We start from the raw sequence: 16,835 nt of genomic DNA, 5'->3' as shown, positions 1-16,835 counted from the left end.
TTGCTAACCAAGTGTCTGTTCCTGTAAATAACATGCCTTCCCTCTACAAACCAGAATTTTTCCTTTTCCTGGCTTAAGTACATATAAGGAGCCCTTGTGCTCATGGGCCAATGGAAATGTCTGACCAGGATGGATGCAAAGGATACTCTGGATAGCATTATTATTTATTATTATCAATAAATAATACCCCCTAAACTTTACATAGCATAAAGCCTTTGAGGTCCCCTTCGGCTCTACATCTTTTGTCCTAGGTAACGTAGCATTAATTATACTTCAATTAAAGTACCGAATGTGATCTTTTATTTATGTAGTGCTTCACATCAATTACCCAAGCTAATTCTCAAAATAACCTCATGAACTAGATAGGCTAAATACTGTCACTATTCAGCAGATGAGCAAACTAGAAGTCAAGGTAGTCTGTTCAAATTATTAGTCAAATAAATAGCAAAGCCAGGGCTGGGCTCTCCTAGTTTTCCAAATTTTAGTCCTGTATCCTGCTGAAGTTCTCTGGCATTCTCCAAGATATAAATTTACTTCTCCTTGAACTCAGTGCCCATTGGAGGACCGGGAGTGAAGAGGATCAAAGCTTCAATGTTAGGTAAAACTTTAATGGAGTTCTTTTGCTCCTGCAATTCTGAATCCTTGAGAATCTCTTTAAAAAACACATAACTGGGGGGTGGAGTCAAGATGGCAGAGTAGAAACACGACCTCTCCACGGCTCCGGCTTCCACCTTCCCCAATTCATGTAAAAAGGGTACTCTAAACAAACTTTGGAGCTGCAGAAGGCACAAAATGACACAGAGAAGCTAACCTCCCACTGAGGACAGCCCGGCAGGCCAGCACGAATCGGCCAGCACAGTGCTCTGAGAGCTGAGCCCAGCCCCATACTGAGGCTTTAGCCCCAGGGCAGGCCTGACCAGCCCTGGCCAGAGGGACTCCAGATCAGCAGCAGCTGTGGCCATTTACAGATTTATCAATACATAGATGCTGAGGACAAAATGAGAGGTCAGTGCAGTCTGGACTTTGGGACCCAGTAAGTGGTAGTGCGTGGCTTTTGCCCCCGGGGTGAGAAGCCTCTGTGGCACAGCCAGCTAACTACATAGGGCAGCTTCAGCTTCTGGCCTGCAGAGTGTAGGGGGACCAAGCACCAGTCTGAGGGGTAATCACTCTTGCTTTAACCTTCTTGGATCTGGATTGCAGTCTAGGGTGGAGGTCCTGGGGTATGTGTCCAGCTTGCCAGAGCATGTGGAGGCCTCAGAGAGGGTACCCATCTAATACCTCCAGCAGCTGAGAAAACCCCAGCATTTGGGACGAAAGCTCCCGTGTCTGGTGGAAGAGTCCTACTGCGGCAAAAAGCCCAGGGGTCAAGTGACTGAGGGGCGACATGACCAGGCAAAGGAAACAAAGCAGATAAAAGATTCCAACATTAGATTCCTATTTTGGGGACAAAAAGGAGTAAAGCATTGAACAGGAGGAAGACAATGAAGTCAGAACTCCTGAATCAAAAGCTTCAAAGGAAAATACAAGCTGGTTACAGGCCATAGAGGACCTTAAGAAGCAGATAAGAGGAGGAAAAATTGGGAAGAGAAATGAGAACAATGCAAGAAAATTATGAAATGAGAGTCAACAGCCTGACTGAGGAAAATAACACTTTAAAAAACAGACTGACTCAAATGGCAAAAGAGGCTCAAAAAAGGCAATGAGGAGAATGCCTTAAAAAGCCATATTTGCCAAATGGAGAAAGAATCTCAAAAGCTCAATTCAGAATTAGATTGGAGCAAATGGAAGCTAATGACTTTATGAGAAATCAAGATGCTGTTAAACAGATCCAAACAAATGAAAGAATAGTAGGCAATGTGAAATATTTCATGGGAAAAACCACTGACCTGAAAAATAGATCCAGGAGAGACAATTTAAAAATTATTGGACTACCTGAAAGCCATGGTCAAAATAAGAACCTAGAAATCATGCTCCAGGAAGTTCTCAAAGAAAACTGCCCTCATGTTTTAGAACCAGAGGGTAAAAAGATCCCAAAAAACACGATTGTCCCTTCCCTTTCTTCTTCTTCCCTTGTCCCCTAAATCATTAAATGAATGTGAGATAAAGAAGCTAGGTCAAAGTTAGCCAGGAATAATGATCAGGACTGGTAGGAGGTAAACAGAAGAATCATTCTAGGTTCTCCCCCCCCTTCATACCACCACCTCTGCCTCTCCCTACTAAACACACACACACACACACACACACACGTGTATGGAAGTGTGGGAAGTTTTACTAGAGGCAGATAGTTCATTCAGAGTTCTTTCTATGCCTAAGGACATGCAATAACAGGTATTTTCTCTGAATGTAATACAATTGCTCCCTTCTCTTCCCACCAAATACAGGGAAAATAGCTGGTCTGTGGAGACTTGCCCATAGAAAAGAATGAAAGTTTTCAAACAGCTTAAGCATGTTAAATTATAGAAAAGGTCACTGATCTCTGCATAATCATGCATTAAATTTTTAAAAATGAAACTAAAGATGGATTTCACCCCTCCATGGTTTAAGGGTTGGGAAGGACAGGCTATAATTTGCAGTGTTGAATACTATTATAAAGATGTTAAGGAGGGAGGGGGAAATCTCATGGAGAAAAGCTGTCTGTTGCACTAGTTGAACATATACTTGCTTCGAACACATTTAAATTAACTTATGAGTGCACTGGTGTTATTAGCATGATTTAAAGTCAGAATTAGAATTAGAAATCACTATAATCAAAGTATGACAAAAATACTTTTTATGTAGAAAATAAATTATACCCAGTTTCCTATATTTCCCTGAACAGAACAAAAACAAAAGAATAGGTGACAATTGGATAGAATAATGGAAAAGTATGAGCATCATCTTTCTTAGGTACTATATGATTCTCACAGACACTTATCCAAAACATGAGTTACATGGAATGCTTCAAACTGTGTGTCTGAAAAACTGGAAAAGCTTTTTTCACTAGGGACCCCTGAAGAAAATAATTTCAAACAAAAAGAAACCAGGCTGTGGGCAAATAAAAAAGGTTTAATCAAAGAATAAAAAGTACTCTGCTGTCTCAGTTACCAAGGTTCAAGTATCATTGCTAAGATCCTAGGTATGCATGAGAAGGTCTAGTGAAAAGCTTTAAGCAGGTAAATATTTCTATGGGTTGACCTTCTATAGTGCTAAATGAACTTGTCATCCCTGTTTGGTGCAATGTAGCTAATGGCTGCATAACTCTGTGTGGGAAGAAGAACGAGGTACACCTCATTCCATGCTGGGTAATTTGACAGGTGTCCTCCCAGGTGATGTAACCTACGCGAACAAAGGCAAGGAATAAACACCTGTTCCATATTTCCTTGGAATGCCAAAGAAGAATTTAGAGTGTTACCTTAAGGGCTTTGAACTTTAGATGAAGGTACTCCATGAACATAAGGGCATAAAGTTTTAGAGGAACAAAATGACAACTATGGAATTCAGTTGGGATGGGAATATTATTTATCATTGCAGATCAAAGTCTTTCCAGTTACTGGGACATCACTACTAACTGAATATGTACAGAGGTGGAAAGTCCATCTTCCTTTTTAACCCCTTTTGGTTGGTTCTTTATTGGTTTCTCTATCTTTACAATGCTACATACCATCTTGAGCCTTGAGGACCGTAACTTTCCCAATTAAATGTCACTGGAGATACAGCTATTATTTTTATTATCTGTTACTTCACATGTATACTTTCACTATTCCCCTCTTTTACTTTGCATTTCTTCTTTAAAAGAGATACTGGGTTCCTGTATGCTTTGAAAGCAGGATTAAAGAATATCCTAAAGTTTTCTTTTTTCTCACATGTAGGTTTCCAATTGTAAAATGACTTCACCTAGGCCAAAATGTTTAACACAGAAACTACAAGTATTCTTCTGCACATGTTTATTGCTAGATAATTACTAAATTTTATGCAGAATTTCTGAAAAGTTTATGCTTTTGACAATGTAGATATTTTTACTTTTTGTTAGCTAGTAGATCAAGCAAAAAAAAAAAATCAATCACCAGGGGTGAATAATTTACCCCAGTCAGATAATGACCAGACCTTATTTTATGTAGAAAATGCCAAGCTTTCTTCTCCCAAAATGTTTCTCTCTACTTCCTTTACAAAACCCACTGCCCACGTCTGAGTTATTGAATGAAGACCAATAACATGTGTTAATAATCTGCTACAAAGAAAGAGTAACTGATTTCTATTGCTCCTGGTTCATGGCTCATTTCCTTCAACTTGGTCACCCCACTAACCCACCAACTGTCCCCCTTACTTTCCCTCAGTTTCTGGTTTGCAGAGACTCATCTTCACTATTACTTCACTTTTAAAACCTTAAGTCTTATCACTACATTAGGAAGAGGTACTTTTCCTTAAGTCTTCCAATTCATGCTATGAAAATAATGGGAGGGTGGCAGTGAGGCTGAGGATATCCCTAAACAGGGGCCGCTGACTGTGCTTGGTAGACCTATTAGAAATCACAGAGAACCATGAAGGTCATTATTATTAAGGCAAGTGCCGATGGTGGCAGAAAATTAACCTGGAGAGCTACATGAAAGTTACAGTTTCATATCTGTGGGTAGAACCAATACTTTTTCCTCTGTCAGCTTTCAAAATGAATACTGTAGTGCTGGATGGGAGCTTGGAGACCAGCTGGTCCATCCCTTTCAATTTGTATACATGTAAACAGGCAGAGCAAGCCAACGGGATTTGTTCAGGACCATATCACTAGCGAGTAGAATGTAAGCTTCTTGAGGACAGGGAGCATTTTAAAATATCACCAACAGTAAGCACAATGACTCACACATAGTAACTTAAAATTTATGTGTTAAAATTAATTGAATATAGTAGAAGGGTCAAGGTTGTAGTTCAAGCTCCTTTACCAACTGATGTCATAACAGATGTACTCACCAGACATCTGTCTCCTTAGTTCTTTAGCAAAGAAATGCATGATTAACTGCTTAACACGGCCTTTTGATGATGAAGATGGTGATGAAATTAATAACTAAGGCATCCATTGATTCTTGGGGCAATAGTTTTTTTCCGTGACTTTTATAAAAAAGGATAAGCTGTTTTAGTGTTTAAATCCACAGGGCTGTCAAATGCCTTCCCTTACACAAATGCTAACAAAATGCTATAGAAATCCACTAAGTAACCTTGACCTGCTGCTAACTAGCTTAAACACAAAAAGTGCAGCCTCAGCTAACTTAGAAGCAAAGCCAGACAGCCAGTCATTAGCTAACTTGAGTCTTTCCTCTAACAAGATAATGGAGATATACCCAGTTTGATGACAGCAAAAAGCTATTTCTCAAGACCTACTTTTGTTCTAATTTAGAAAAAAAAATATCCTTTTGGATCTGAAAATATAACTATAACCTTTCTCTGGAAAGTCAGTAACTTATAAAAAACTGTTTGATGTATATATACTGTTATCAAATATTGGAAATAGAGTTGGGCTCTAGTATCTGACTCTTAGGGCAACTCGGCGGCACAGGGGATAGAGTCGGAAGACAGGAGTTCAAATCCTCTGAGTTCAAATTCCTCTGAGTTCAAATCTGACCTCACACACTTACTGTGTGAGCCTAGGCAATTCACTTAACCCTGGTTACCTCAGTTTCTTCATCTGTAAAATGAGATGGAGAAGGAAATGGCAAACCACTTTAGTTTCTCTGCCAAGAAAACCCCCAAAGTGGTTATGAAGAATCAGACACAATTGAAAAATGATTCGACAACAACAAACAACAACATCTAACTCTTACAGATGAGTGACAAAGCCAAAATGACTGCATTTATAATCTGAATTCAGATATAATTTCAGATATCTTAAATTCATGGAATATACTTTCTCACCATGTTTATTATTAGTTATAGAGCTGACCAAGCCATTCAGCTTGTCTGTGTTTCCAAACACAACAGCACTTTTATGAGATATTAAGAGACCACAGTACACAATCAAATAGTTTACAATATACTTTATTGTCTCATTATTTCATGTATTTTCTCCTCAACTAGACTATGAAGGTCTTTTGTGAGCACAGACTGTGCCTTATACAACAACCATAGCTGAGAACTCGAGAGGCTAGAATGTGCCCTGAAAATCCCAGCATGTCACAAAGTCTGTAACTTTACCCACAGAGGAGGCTAATAAGGGCTATCAACTCTTACCTTAGATATAATTCTATTAAGTTTGTTTACCTCAATTCTTGGCCCACAGTAGATTATAAGAAGGAAGTTGAAAAAGAGGGAAGTCACAAGAAATGACAAAGTTCTAACATCAAGAGAGAAGACAGCTATAAAAAAGCAGATCTCCAAAACATAATAGTCACTCTAGTGCAGAGAAAAACATACTTCAGTAGCCCTGGGGCTGTATAATAGCAAAATATGTTCATAGTGATGCGTGTAGGTCATCAGGAAAGGTTTAAATTATGTTCTATACCTCTATATCTGTGTAGATGTAAATATAACTATTTCAGGTTGCAGGAAAGTATGCTGTATAACCTAAGAAGAAGCAACATATCATAGTGGAGAGGGTTGTGGATTCAGAATTAAGAGCATCTGAATTTCAATCCTACCTCAGGACAACACTTACTAGAACTGTGACTCTGGAAAAGTCACTTAACCTCACAGTGCCTCAGTTTCCTCAGATAGAAAATTGGATTCTGGGTGAAATCTATGGCCTCTAAGGTCCCTTTCAGCTCTAATTCTATAAACTTTTGAAAATTCCCATATAAATTATTAAAACAAGTGAAAGTTGTGGTGCTTTTAAAAGAAGTAGTTTTCAGTCACCTAAAAAAAAATTTAAAGCATCCTCCCTTTTCTCAGCAGGAAACTAGAGATGTCAAATGTTACAGATATTAGTGGCTGCTCCTGTCAATTGCTTTGCTTTATTTTAAGGGCCAACTATGGGAATGAGGAAGTATATCAAGAAATGTGTAGCATAAAAATAAAGAACAAAACTTCATACGGATGAACAATAAAGGATATTTTACTAGAATATTTTTTGTCCCATCACACCTAACATAGTGTTAGGCCCAAAACAGGTACTAAATTAATACCTGATGACTGACTGAATTTTTTCACTTTTAATCCAGATGTTTCACAAAGACAGAGCCTCAATTATTCCCTGGTATGCTATAAAAGGTGATTAATAAGGCACATTAACTCTTTCAGATCAAGTCTGTGCTTCTAAGCACTCTATAGAAGTATATTTTTCATGCCAAAATGAATGGATATCTCCTTTTTCCTAATCAGAGAAGTGGTAGCACATAAATTTGTTAACAAATAATTTCTTGTTACCACAAAACTAGACAAGCCTCCATATCTGAACAGTGCCGTAAGTGATAACACACTGTTCTGAATTAAAAAATAAGAATTAGGAGTTATTAGCAGTATATTAGCAGTTGAATCATTTTTCAATTGTATCTGACTCTTCATAACCCCTTTGAGGGTTTTCTTGGCAGATACTAGAGTGGTTTGCCATCTTCTTTTCCATCTCATTTAACAGATGAGGAAACTGAGGTAAACAGGGTTAAGTGAATTGCCTAGGCTCACACAGTAAGTGTCTGAGGCCAGATTTGAACTCAGAGGAAGAGGAGTTTTACACACTGCTGAAACTATATTTCAATGTTCATTAAATGTTTCAAAATTTTTCTTGGAAAGTATGCTTAGAAAAAAGTAGTATTTTGAGGAAGTAATGCTAAAGTTAATCTTCAAACAACCTTCTATACACAAACAAAAGCAAATGACACTTAAAATCATTCTAACCAGGTATCCCTACATTTCTATTACTCCAGTTACATATATACTTATAAGTCAATCTACAGAAAAATGGAAAGACCAATATCAAATTTAGTTTTTATCTGATTAACACTGTTGCAAATGTACTTGTTAAAATATGGGCCTCTAGGAAAGTATGACCTCATTTCTTTTCACCAGCTTTCATGAATGAGGAATTAAACCAGGGAGCTAATTTTTTTTTCTTCCTATGAATGGAATACCTGCTATCCCTCTTTATTCTTTACTTAGGAGGCCAGGCACTGAGAAAGCAAGTGCCAACCTTCTCATTATTCTGGGTTTGTGATACCACAGCCCTTGAAATCCCTCTGTTGTAAAATCCAGGGGAAGTAAAACAGGTCTATCTGCAGCCAGACACACAAACACATACAAAAAACATTTCTGACAAACATGTGGTAAGGAAATAGCAACTGAATATTCAAAAAATAGTTCTTTTTGAGTTAGGCTGGAGAGCAGTCAACTCTTCACTGGTGAAGTGGTCATTGAGCACAAGGGGAAAAGACATGCCTGACCAGCGTGTGGTGTTTAGAATAACAGGACAGTACCATGAAGTGTCAACAAGCATATGTTGAATGTCTACTATGTGCCAGATACTCTGTTAAAGTACAAGAAAAGCATAAACCAGCCCCTGTCCTCAAGGAACTTGCTGTTCTGGGAGACCCTCATATAGTGATGGTGAGTCCCGTACTCTCAGGGAGTTCTGTTTTGTAACATCAATCTCCTGCTTCCACTGAACCTTTCCGTTCTCCTCCCTTTGTTTTATTCTGTCTTCCATGAAGTGGAAGCACAATTAAGCCCCTCTTTTACTAAACAACCTTTCCTGTCCTGTAAGACATTTATTAATAGCTATTCTTTAGACATTTCTCCCCTCTACCTCCCTATCTCCCTTAGATTGTATTTTTTCAAATATAGGATCATGGATCTGGAATTAAAAAAGGGATCTCAGAGGCCAGCTAGTTCAACTCTTTCATTTTAGAGAAAAGATAACTAACACTGAGGGAGATGAAATGAACTGTCCAAAGCTACACAAGCAACAAATGCCAAAGGCAGGACTTGAACCTGGGTTTTGATACTACAGAAGCAGTGTTCCTTCAGCTACAGCACAACATACCTTAACCTTCTCTCCAAGACTCTTCTTACAGTGAAAGACCAAAGGCACTTTAATAAGAGCCCCACTATTAAATATTATAACAGAAAGACAATATTACAATATTACAGAAAGACAATATCTTTATTGACTATATATCTATATGCTTCAGAGTACAAATACACAAGCCGTTCACATACCTATGAATAAACTAATTTTCAAATTGCTAAATCAGTCCTGCCCAAATTCACGGAATCATTTAGAATTATTCAAAACAACAGAAATATTAACACACTCTGAAAGAGAGTTGATAATAACACAACTATCAACTTATCCTTGACATGAGTTACATCAGACAAATTTCTGCCCAAGTGGAAAATATCTTCACTTTTCCCTTATGCCCTTCAAAGTTCTCTAGAGGCAATGGGGCAAAGTGGAAATAAAATTGCCCCTGGAGCCAGGAAGACCTGGTTTCATGTGGAACCTCAGACCCAAACTGACTCAGAGACCCCAAACAAGTTATATAACCTCTGGGCTCTGGACAACAGCTTATCAACTGCAGAAGAGGTGTGACTTGCTTCGGTAAAAGGCATTTCCTTATCTGGGAGTACCCTTTACCAATGAAATCAGAGGCCCACACCCTACTCCTTTCAAAGTCATCAAAGACAAGTCCAGAAACTCTGCTTGTTCTTCAGTTATCTTTTAAATTATCTATTTGTCTATTTTGTTTGCTTTAAAACTGATAGCATTTCCATTACAATAACTTTCTATAGCTTTTTCTAATTTGATCTACAAAGTAATCCTATGACCTGAGTAGTACAAGTATTGTTATCCCATCTCCCTCACCTTATAGATGAGGAAATGACAACTTGCAGAGATGAAGTGACCTAATGTAGGGCATCTGCCTCTAATAGCTGTATCCCATATACTCTTTTTTCCTTCTTTTTGAAGTGCAATTGGGCATAAGTGACTTGCCCAAGGTCACACGGCTAGTAAATGTGTCAAGTGTCTGAGGCTGGATTTGAATTCAGGTCCTCCTGACTCCAGGGCCAGTGCTCTATTCATTGTGCCACCTAGCCACCTCCATCCCATATACTCTTAAGGCTAATACATTACACTGCTTCCTTTAAAATTTTGGTTTTAAATGGTCCTAAAACTTGGGGAAAGGAGATCATATAATGATACTTTCAAAGAGTCATTTCACATGTGAACACATTTCCACACCCTAGCATCATAGTAACAACAACAATACCTAGCATTCATGTAGTACCTACGGCCTACCAGGCACTGTGCTAAGTGCTTTATAAGTATTACTTCGTTTCATCCTCACAACAATTCACAACCTCACAACGGGTATTATCATTCAAATTTTATGTCTGAGGAAACTGAGTCAAAAAAAGGGTCAAGTAACTTGCTGAAGTTAGTTACTGTGTCAGAGTCTAGATTTGAATTCCGCTCTTCCTCATTTCAGAGCCAGCATTCTATCTACTGTGCCACCTAGTTATCCTCTTAGCCATGTGTTACTTTCATGTAAAAGTGATCTGCTCGATAGATGTGGATTCAAATCCTACCTCTGACATATACTAACTCTGTGATCCTGGCCAAGTCACATAACTTTGCCTGGCCTCATTTAGCACCTACCCCTAGGGTTGTTGTGAGGATCAAATGTGAAATGCCTTAAAATTAGATGTGCATTAAAAATGCTATATGACTGGTATGCTGATTCCATATGACTGTGAAATTATTTCATTAGGAGAGATACTCATTTTCTACCACTTACCTGTTTTGCTTTTATTCTTGCTCTCATCAAAGTCTGCATCTAGCAAGTTTAAAAATAAAACTAAAAAGATGCAATTATTAGGATAATTTAGAGTAAAAGACTAGCTCTCCTTTCATAGGTTCTTCTTCCACAAACATTTCTTTCCTACAGGAGCCTTCCCAGAATTCTCCTGAATCTGCTAAATGCTTTGGGTTCAAATAGTGAAGGCTGTTAAATTTAGAAGGGGACTGGGAATCAAGAAGCCTCAGACTCATCTCTAGATTTCTAAGGGATCTTGGCCAGGTCATAGTCACTAAACATTTATTAAGTGCCTAATATATGCCATATATAGTTATAATACAGTTACTATATAATATAGTGCTATGCACAGGGGCTGTGATGAAGAAAAGCAAAAATTCCACCTTTCAAGGAATTCACAATCTAACAAGAGGAACAATATGAAAAGAACTCTGTACAAACTTTATACATATTTATATATATTATATATATACACACACACTCACACAGATACATGTTTGTATACACAGGTACATGTTTGTATGGCATGTGAATATGTGTGTGTGTGTGTGTATAATGATATTGGAAATAATCATAGCTTCATAATGCCTAACTCAATTTAGAAAACAAGGGCAAAAACATTGTTTCCTAAGTGATTTCTGTGATTGCTATAAGAAGTGTTAAGCAACTAAGACATGAACAAAATATCATCCCATTTTAGTGATACTCCTAATGTGAAGTATTTTTCCCATCCTCAGCTCATACGTAACACTTGCTCTCTCCTACACACATATTCTATTTTACATGATTGTAATTTGTGCACAAACTCTGTTTCCTTTGCTAGGCTTAGTTCCTTGAGGGTCAGGGACCTTTCCTTATTCATCTACTCATGGACCTAGACCTAGAGTAGTCCTTATCCATATTTGGTACTTAATAATGTTTCAACTGTATGGTAAGGTGGCACACTAGATAGAGTGCTGGGCTAGACAGTCAGGAAGACTCATTTTGAGTTCACATGTTTACTAGCTGTGTGACCCTGGGCAAGTCACTTAGCCCTCAGTTTCCTCATTGGTAAAATGAGCTGGAGGAGGAAATGGCAAAAAACTCCAAAAAATGGGGTCACAAAAAGTCAGACATGTCTTAAAACAACATTTGAACTAAATGATATATCCAATCTCATTCTCTAATCACTAGTTAACATACTTTAAAAAATATTTTTACTTCAGATGATCAACTTATTTTACACACATTTTTGGGGGAAAGTTCACAATTTTAATAATAGTAACAGTTTTAAAATTTAATACTGTATTGTGTCCATGATGTGAAATATAGTAAGAAATGAAAGGTTTGAGTTCTATACCAGTTGCATGAGGTTTTTATTTTCTCCTTAGTTGTGCTATTGTTACTTCCATAAGCATTATATTGAGAACATATACTTCCCTCATTGTTAATGTTTACATAAGACATTAAGAAATAGAAGGTATATTTATTATTAGATGGCTCTTCTTGACCTAGATATGCCATTAATAGACTTAGAATAATATATAGTTCCTTTACAAAGTCACATGAATACAGCTTCCTCTGATCTCAATAGGATTACATGTAATTTGGTTTATATTTTAAAGTCCTGTTCATATTTTATATAATATGAACCAACTAAAAAGTTCTTGATTCTATTTTTCAAAGTATTAAGAAAATAAATTTAGAAAAATATTTTATGTAGCCTATGTGTTCCCAGTAAGTAATGGGCTTAAATAAGCCAATAAAATATTTTATTGTGGGTTATGATTTTGCATTTCCTGATCAGTATTAAAGCATTTGCGGCTAGAATGCAAGATCAAGAAGAAATGTGGACTAGAGGTCATTATTATTATACATCTCACTTTGAGCATGAACTAATTTGAAATATGCATCATTCCACTTATATGACTCCCCCCATGACCACTCCCCTACAATACATCAAATCCATTCTAAGACTGATGTTTGTCAATCACCTTAGAACTTGATGATAGAAGTAGCTGTTCATTTGCAGATGTTTGATAAAAATAGGCTGTCTGGAACAGCTCCAATTTCCCCTCTGAAAGAAGGGGGCAGATACTGCAGATTATGGTGGCCCTGATTTCAGTTTGTCTTAGAATGCTATAAGTAATGGTAAAATGCTCTCTCCCTCTTATCCATGTGACTAGCTTAGTCTTCAGTTGTCCTGTTTCCCCTGACAGTAGGGTAGCAATGTACCTCCCTCCCCCTTCACTGATGTGCCATCCCCCATTTTGCAAAACAATTATCAACTCACACCAGAAGGCAAACCAAGGCTTTGGCAACCTAATGATTTTCCTCTCCTGTCTGCCCTCCCACCTCGGTGATAACAATATCATCAGAACCAGGTAATTCTCTTCACAGGCACACCAGAGTTTAAGTTGCAATCATCCCAAGCCAACATTTGATTACAGCAGCTGTCCCTCTTTTTCTGGGGGTCCTCTTTAATACCACAGTACCTTACCCAGGTACAGGCCTGTCTTCAGGTTGCTAGAATTTTAATAATGAATTTGTACTATCATTCTTACTCAGATAAGACACCTACAAAATTGCCTCATATCTGGCCCACGTTGATCTTTTTTAGTCCTTTGGTCTTAGGAAAATCACTTCTCACATGTTAGAACAGCCTTTTATTAGGTTAAAGCAGTCATTAGGCAATATGGTAGCACACCCATTTTATTCCAACATACTGGCTTTTCTTTTCCATCAATTAATGCTCCTAGGGAAACTATAGCATAAGGGATAAAATTTTAAAAAATATTAAAACTGTGGTTTCAGTTTTGGAATGCTGAAAAACTCAGAAAGATCATCAGAAGTCTTAAGAGAATCAAAATTCCAGGTGAACAGGCAACCTATGATGCAGCCAAGGTTATTATACTGTAAATTTCCTACCTAATAACTGACAAAAACATAGGAAATATCCAAAGGTGCCAGTTAATTATCAAAGAAGCCAACAAATACTTTATGAGAATGAGCCAGAAGATGGGGGAGGGGGAACCTGGAAAGAAGAGAAAAGATGTGATTTACCAATGAAAATAGCAGCTATTCCCTATCCTTACTATCATACAAAAGTAAGGAGATGATGAAATAGGTGCGTAATTAGAATGAACTTAAAAAATGAATCCAAAATTTTCCACCTATAAAAACTCCTTTAACTCCTAAGGTTGGTTGATAGGAGGAGCATCGGATGAGTTAAATGTAAATGCCCTCCAAAGAGTTAAGTGAAGCAAATGCTCCCTTGGGCTGCATCACAGAAAGTCTACAGCTTTATGCAGATGCAATGAATCAAAAGTATTGTGAAAACAGGGCAGTTAATCCAAGCAGGTTGTTATCATCTGAAGGTTAACACTTGAGCCTTTGGTTTCACCAAAAGTATTTTGAAAACAAGTATACTTTTTAACACGTTATCTTCGGTGGGCTAACACAAGTCTTTAAGAAACGCATTTTTATAAACTGACCACTAAGAGTAAAGCTCTGACATGTAAAAAGAATTCTTGGAAATGGCATCTGAAGGATCAAAAGGTCCCTCACGACATCACCTCACAAATTCTATCTATTAGTATTAGAATCTGCAGAATAAGTTGGCTCCCTGTCAGGGGTTCCAACCGGTGCAGGGACCCATCCACACTGGCTGCCTGAGGAGGCTGCAGCACTCATTTACAATGACGCCACATGGAGAAAGAGAAATGGGTGAAAAAAAAAAGACAAATTATTTTGGGGGAAGCATAAAAAACAAAGATAGGAATTCTCCATTCCACCACTTCGGGGAAGAAAAAAGTGACCAAAGGTAAACTTAACAGTACCTATTTTGGCTATAAGTAATCCTTTCCTACTTTAAAATACCAGTTCCACTTCGGATATTGACTTGCAAAATTACAACAGAAAGCTCTTCCTATCACCCTTAGATAAATACAAATCTAGCAGTATTAGCCTTTGAAAACTAGTTTTTAATTAAGATACTGATCAGTGGGTTATATAACCACAAATTACATAATCTTCCTGTGCACTCAAAACCTTTCCCTTTTTATATGTGAAACGTTCGACATTCATCAGAGAACTGAAAAAAGTCTAATGAATAATAATAGTAATACAATTTTAAAAGGACAGTAAACAAGATCACCCTACATAAGTGAGTAGCAAAATCAACCACATACCATTCAGGTTATAGAGACAGGAAGAAACCTCTTTGCTCCAACAAATAAATGTCATATATTACTTAGAAATGAAAATCTGCAGGGTAACTATCCCATAAGTATGAGTTTGTGTATATACCTGTGTTATACTGAGTCTTCCTTAGTTTTCTCTTTGAAAATATCTCTTTTCAGGCTCTCCACTCACTATAGGCAAACTCAGATCTGGGTCTCTGAATCTAAGAAATAAACCTCCAAGGGCAGAGGCTGCTAACGAGGACCAAATGCAAAACAGGTGTGCCACTTGGGACTGTCCAATTTCTGAGGAAGGGGAATAGGGAGGGTGGGGTGCACAGCGTGAACATGCGAGCCCTGGAGCTTGTATTGATCTCAAAGCACAGCTCAAGAAGCAGTATCTAGGTGTATCATCCTACTTGTGTGCTCGAGCTGAAGGTTGCATTGCTCTAGGGGAAATAAGGGAGAAGGGGCCGCGTTGCTCGCCGTGAGTTTACCTGCTCCCCGAAGTCGATGGCTATATTGGTGATGCCCAGAGGTACCAGGAACCGGATAAGGGGCCAGTAGTGAGTGAGTGCTGGAAATTTCACCATAGTCCCAGCTGTGTGGTGACCCCACACACATCTGCCGCAGCAAAGAGACTCTGCAGGAAGGTGAAGGAAGAGGAGGGAATGAAAAAGAGAGCGAAAAAAATGTGTAATAATAATAAATAAATAAATGAAAGAAGGAGAGGAGAGAAAGAGGATGGGTGGGGAGGATCTGAGCTCAGAGATGAAGCAGCGCCGAGGGGCAGCTCTCCTCTGCTGCTCCCGGCTCTGGGCCGCCTGGTGTTGTTCTAGCAAGAAATCCAAAAGATCAAGTCCATCCCCGCTGCCCTCCCACACAACAATGATCTGCCGGGAAAAAAAAGAGGAGGGACGGCGGCGGTGGCGGCGGCACCCCCACCACCAGCAGCAATTTCTGCTGACAGCTTCTCCATTATAAGAGCGTTGGGGCCCGGAAATAAATAAATAATCGCGCGCACGAGGCTCCGCCGCCACCACGCAGAGGAAATGTGGGGCGCAAACAAAAACAAGCCAGCCCCGGCGCGGGGCTGGGGCCGGCCAGGGCAGCCTGCCTCTCCCTCCTCGCCCTCCTCCTCCTCTTTCTCTCTTTCTCCTCCTCCACCTCTCCACCTCCTCTTCCTCCGCGGGGATGCGTGGGGGGCTCGCTCGGCTCGGGCGTCGCTGCAGCTGCAGGAAGCCGCGGGTCCCGCGCCGGGCACCTCTGGCCGCTGTCACCGGGCTGCCTCTGCCGCCGCCGCCGCCCCAGGAGGGCTGGGCCCGGGAGTCTCCAGCGCCTGCGGCCCGGAGCTTTCTCTTCTGCGAGCCGGGGACCCCCCCGCCGCCGCCACCATCATCACCACCTCCTCCACCGGCTCGGTGCGTGCGTCTGCCCGGCCTCTCGCTGGCTCGCTCGCTCTCTCGGGCTGGAAACACGTGGGCTTTGACACACCGCGGTGTATGTGTGTGTGCTTGTGTGTATGTGTGTCCCTGCCGCCCGAGAGCGGAGCGGAGAGCCAGCGAGGGAGGAGTGGGAGGAGGGAAGGGGAAAGAAAGCGAAGTCATCTCAGTGCTCCTCCTAATGCCCGAGCCGGGCCACCGCAGCTCCGGGGCTGGCGTGCCAGAGGCGCCTGAGCTGCTCGCGGCAGGGAGGGGACCGTGCCCCGACTTGACTCCTTCCGTGCGCCGCGCTGCCCAGGCTGCGGAGAAGTTTGAGTGGGCCTCTGCCCTTCCCCAAGATGAATGCTCACCCTCAAAGAGGAGAGGGACTGAAACACAGGAACAGAGAGAGAAGAAAGGAGAGAGACCAGAGAGAGAGGAGGGGGGGAAAGGGGGGGGGAGGAGAGAAGAAAGAAGGAAGGAAGGAAAGAAAGAGAGAAGGAAAGAGAAAGAAAAGAGAGAGAGAGAGAGAGAGAGAGAGAGAGAGA

At 39.9% G+C, this 16,835-nt stretch overlaps 1 protein-coding gene across 1 annotated transcript in view; it reads right to left on the bottom strand.

Moving 5' to 3' along the window:
- Window positions 1-16,174, bottom strand: part of ANKH (ANKH inorganic pyrophosphate transport regulator) — a 168,468-nt gene extending 152,294 nt beyond the window's left edge. Inside the window, exons 1-2 of the mRNA XM_069101417.1 lie at window positions 16,042-16,174; window positions 15,364-15,509 (exon numbers count right to left, since the gene is read on the bottom strand). Of these exons, the coding sequence (XP_068957518.1) occupies window positions 15,364-15,459 (96 nt within the window). The 5' untranslated portion in view covers window positions 15,460-15,509; window positions 16,042-16,174. The remainder of the gene's footprint in view (window positions 1-15,363; window positions 15,510-16,041) is intronic.
- Window positions 16,175-16,835: the final 661 nt, after the last annotated feature.

The sequence above is a fragment of the Petaurus breviceps genome, unplaced genomic scaffold (genome assembly GCF_028583685.1).
Source record: "Petaurus breviceps papuanus isolate PSGF00001 unplaced genomic scaffold, PetGlider_PUasm1.0 47, whole genome shotgun sequence".
NCBI lineage: Eukaryota > Metazoa > Chordata > Mammalia > Diprotodontia > Petauridae > Petaurus > Petaurus breviceps.
Note: the sequence above shows the minus strand (reverse complement) of the source record. Positions and strands in the feature narration are given on the sequence as shown.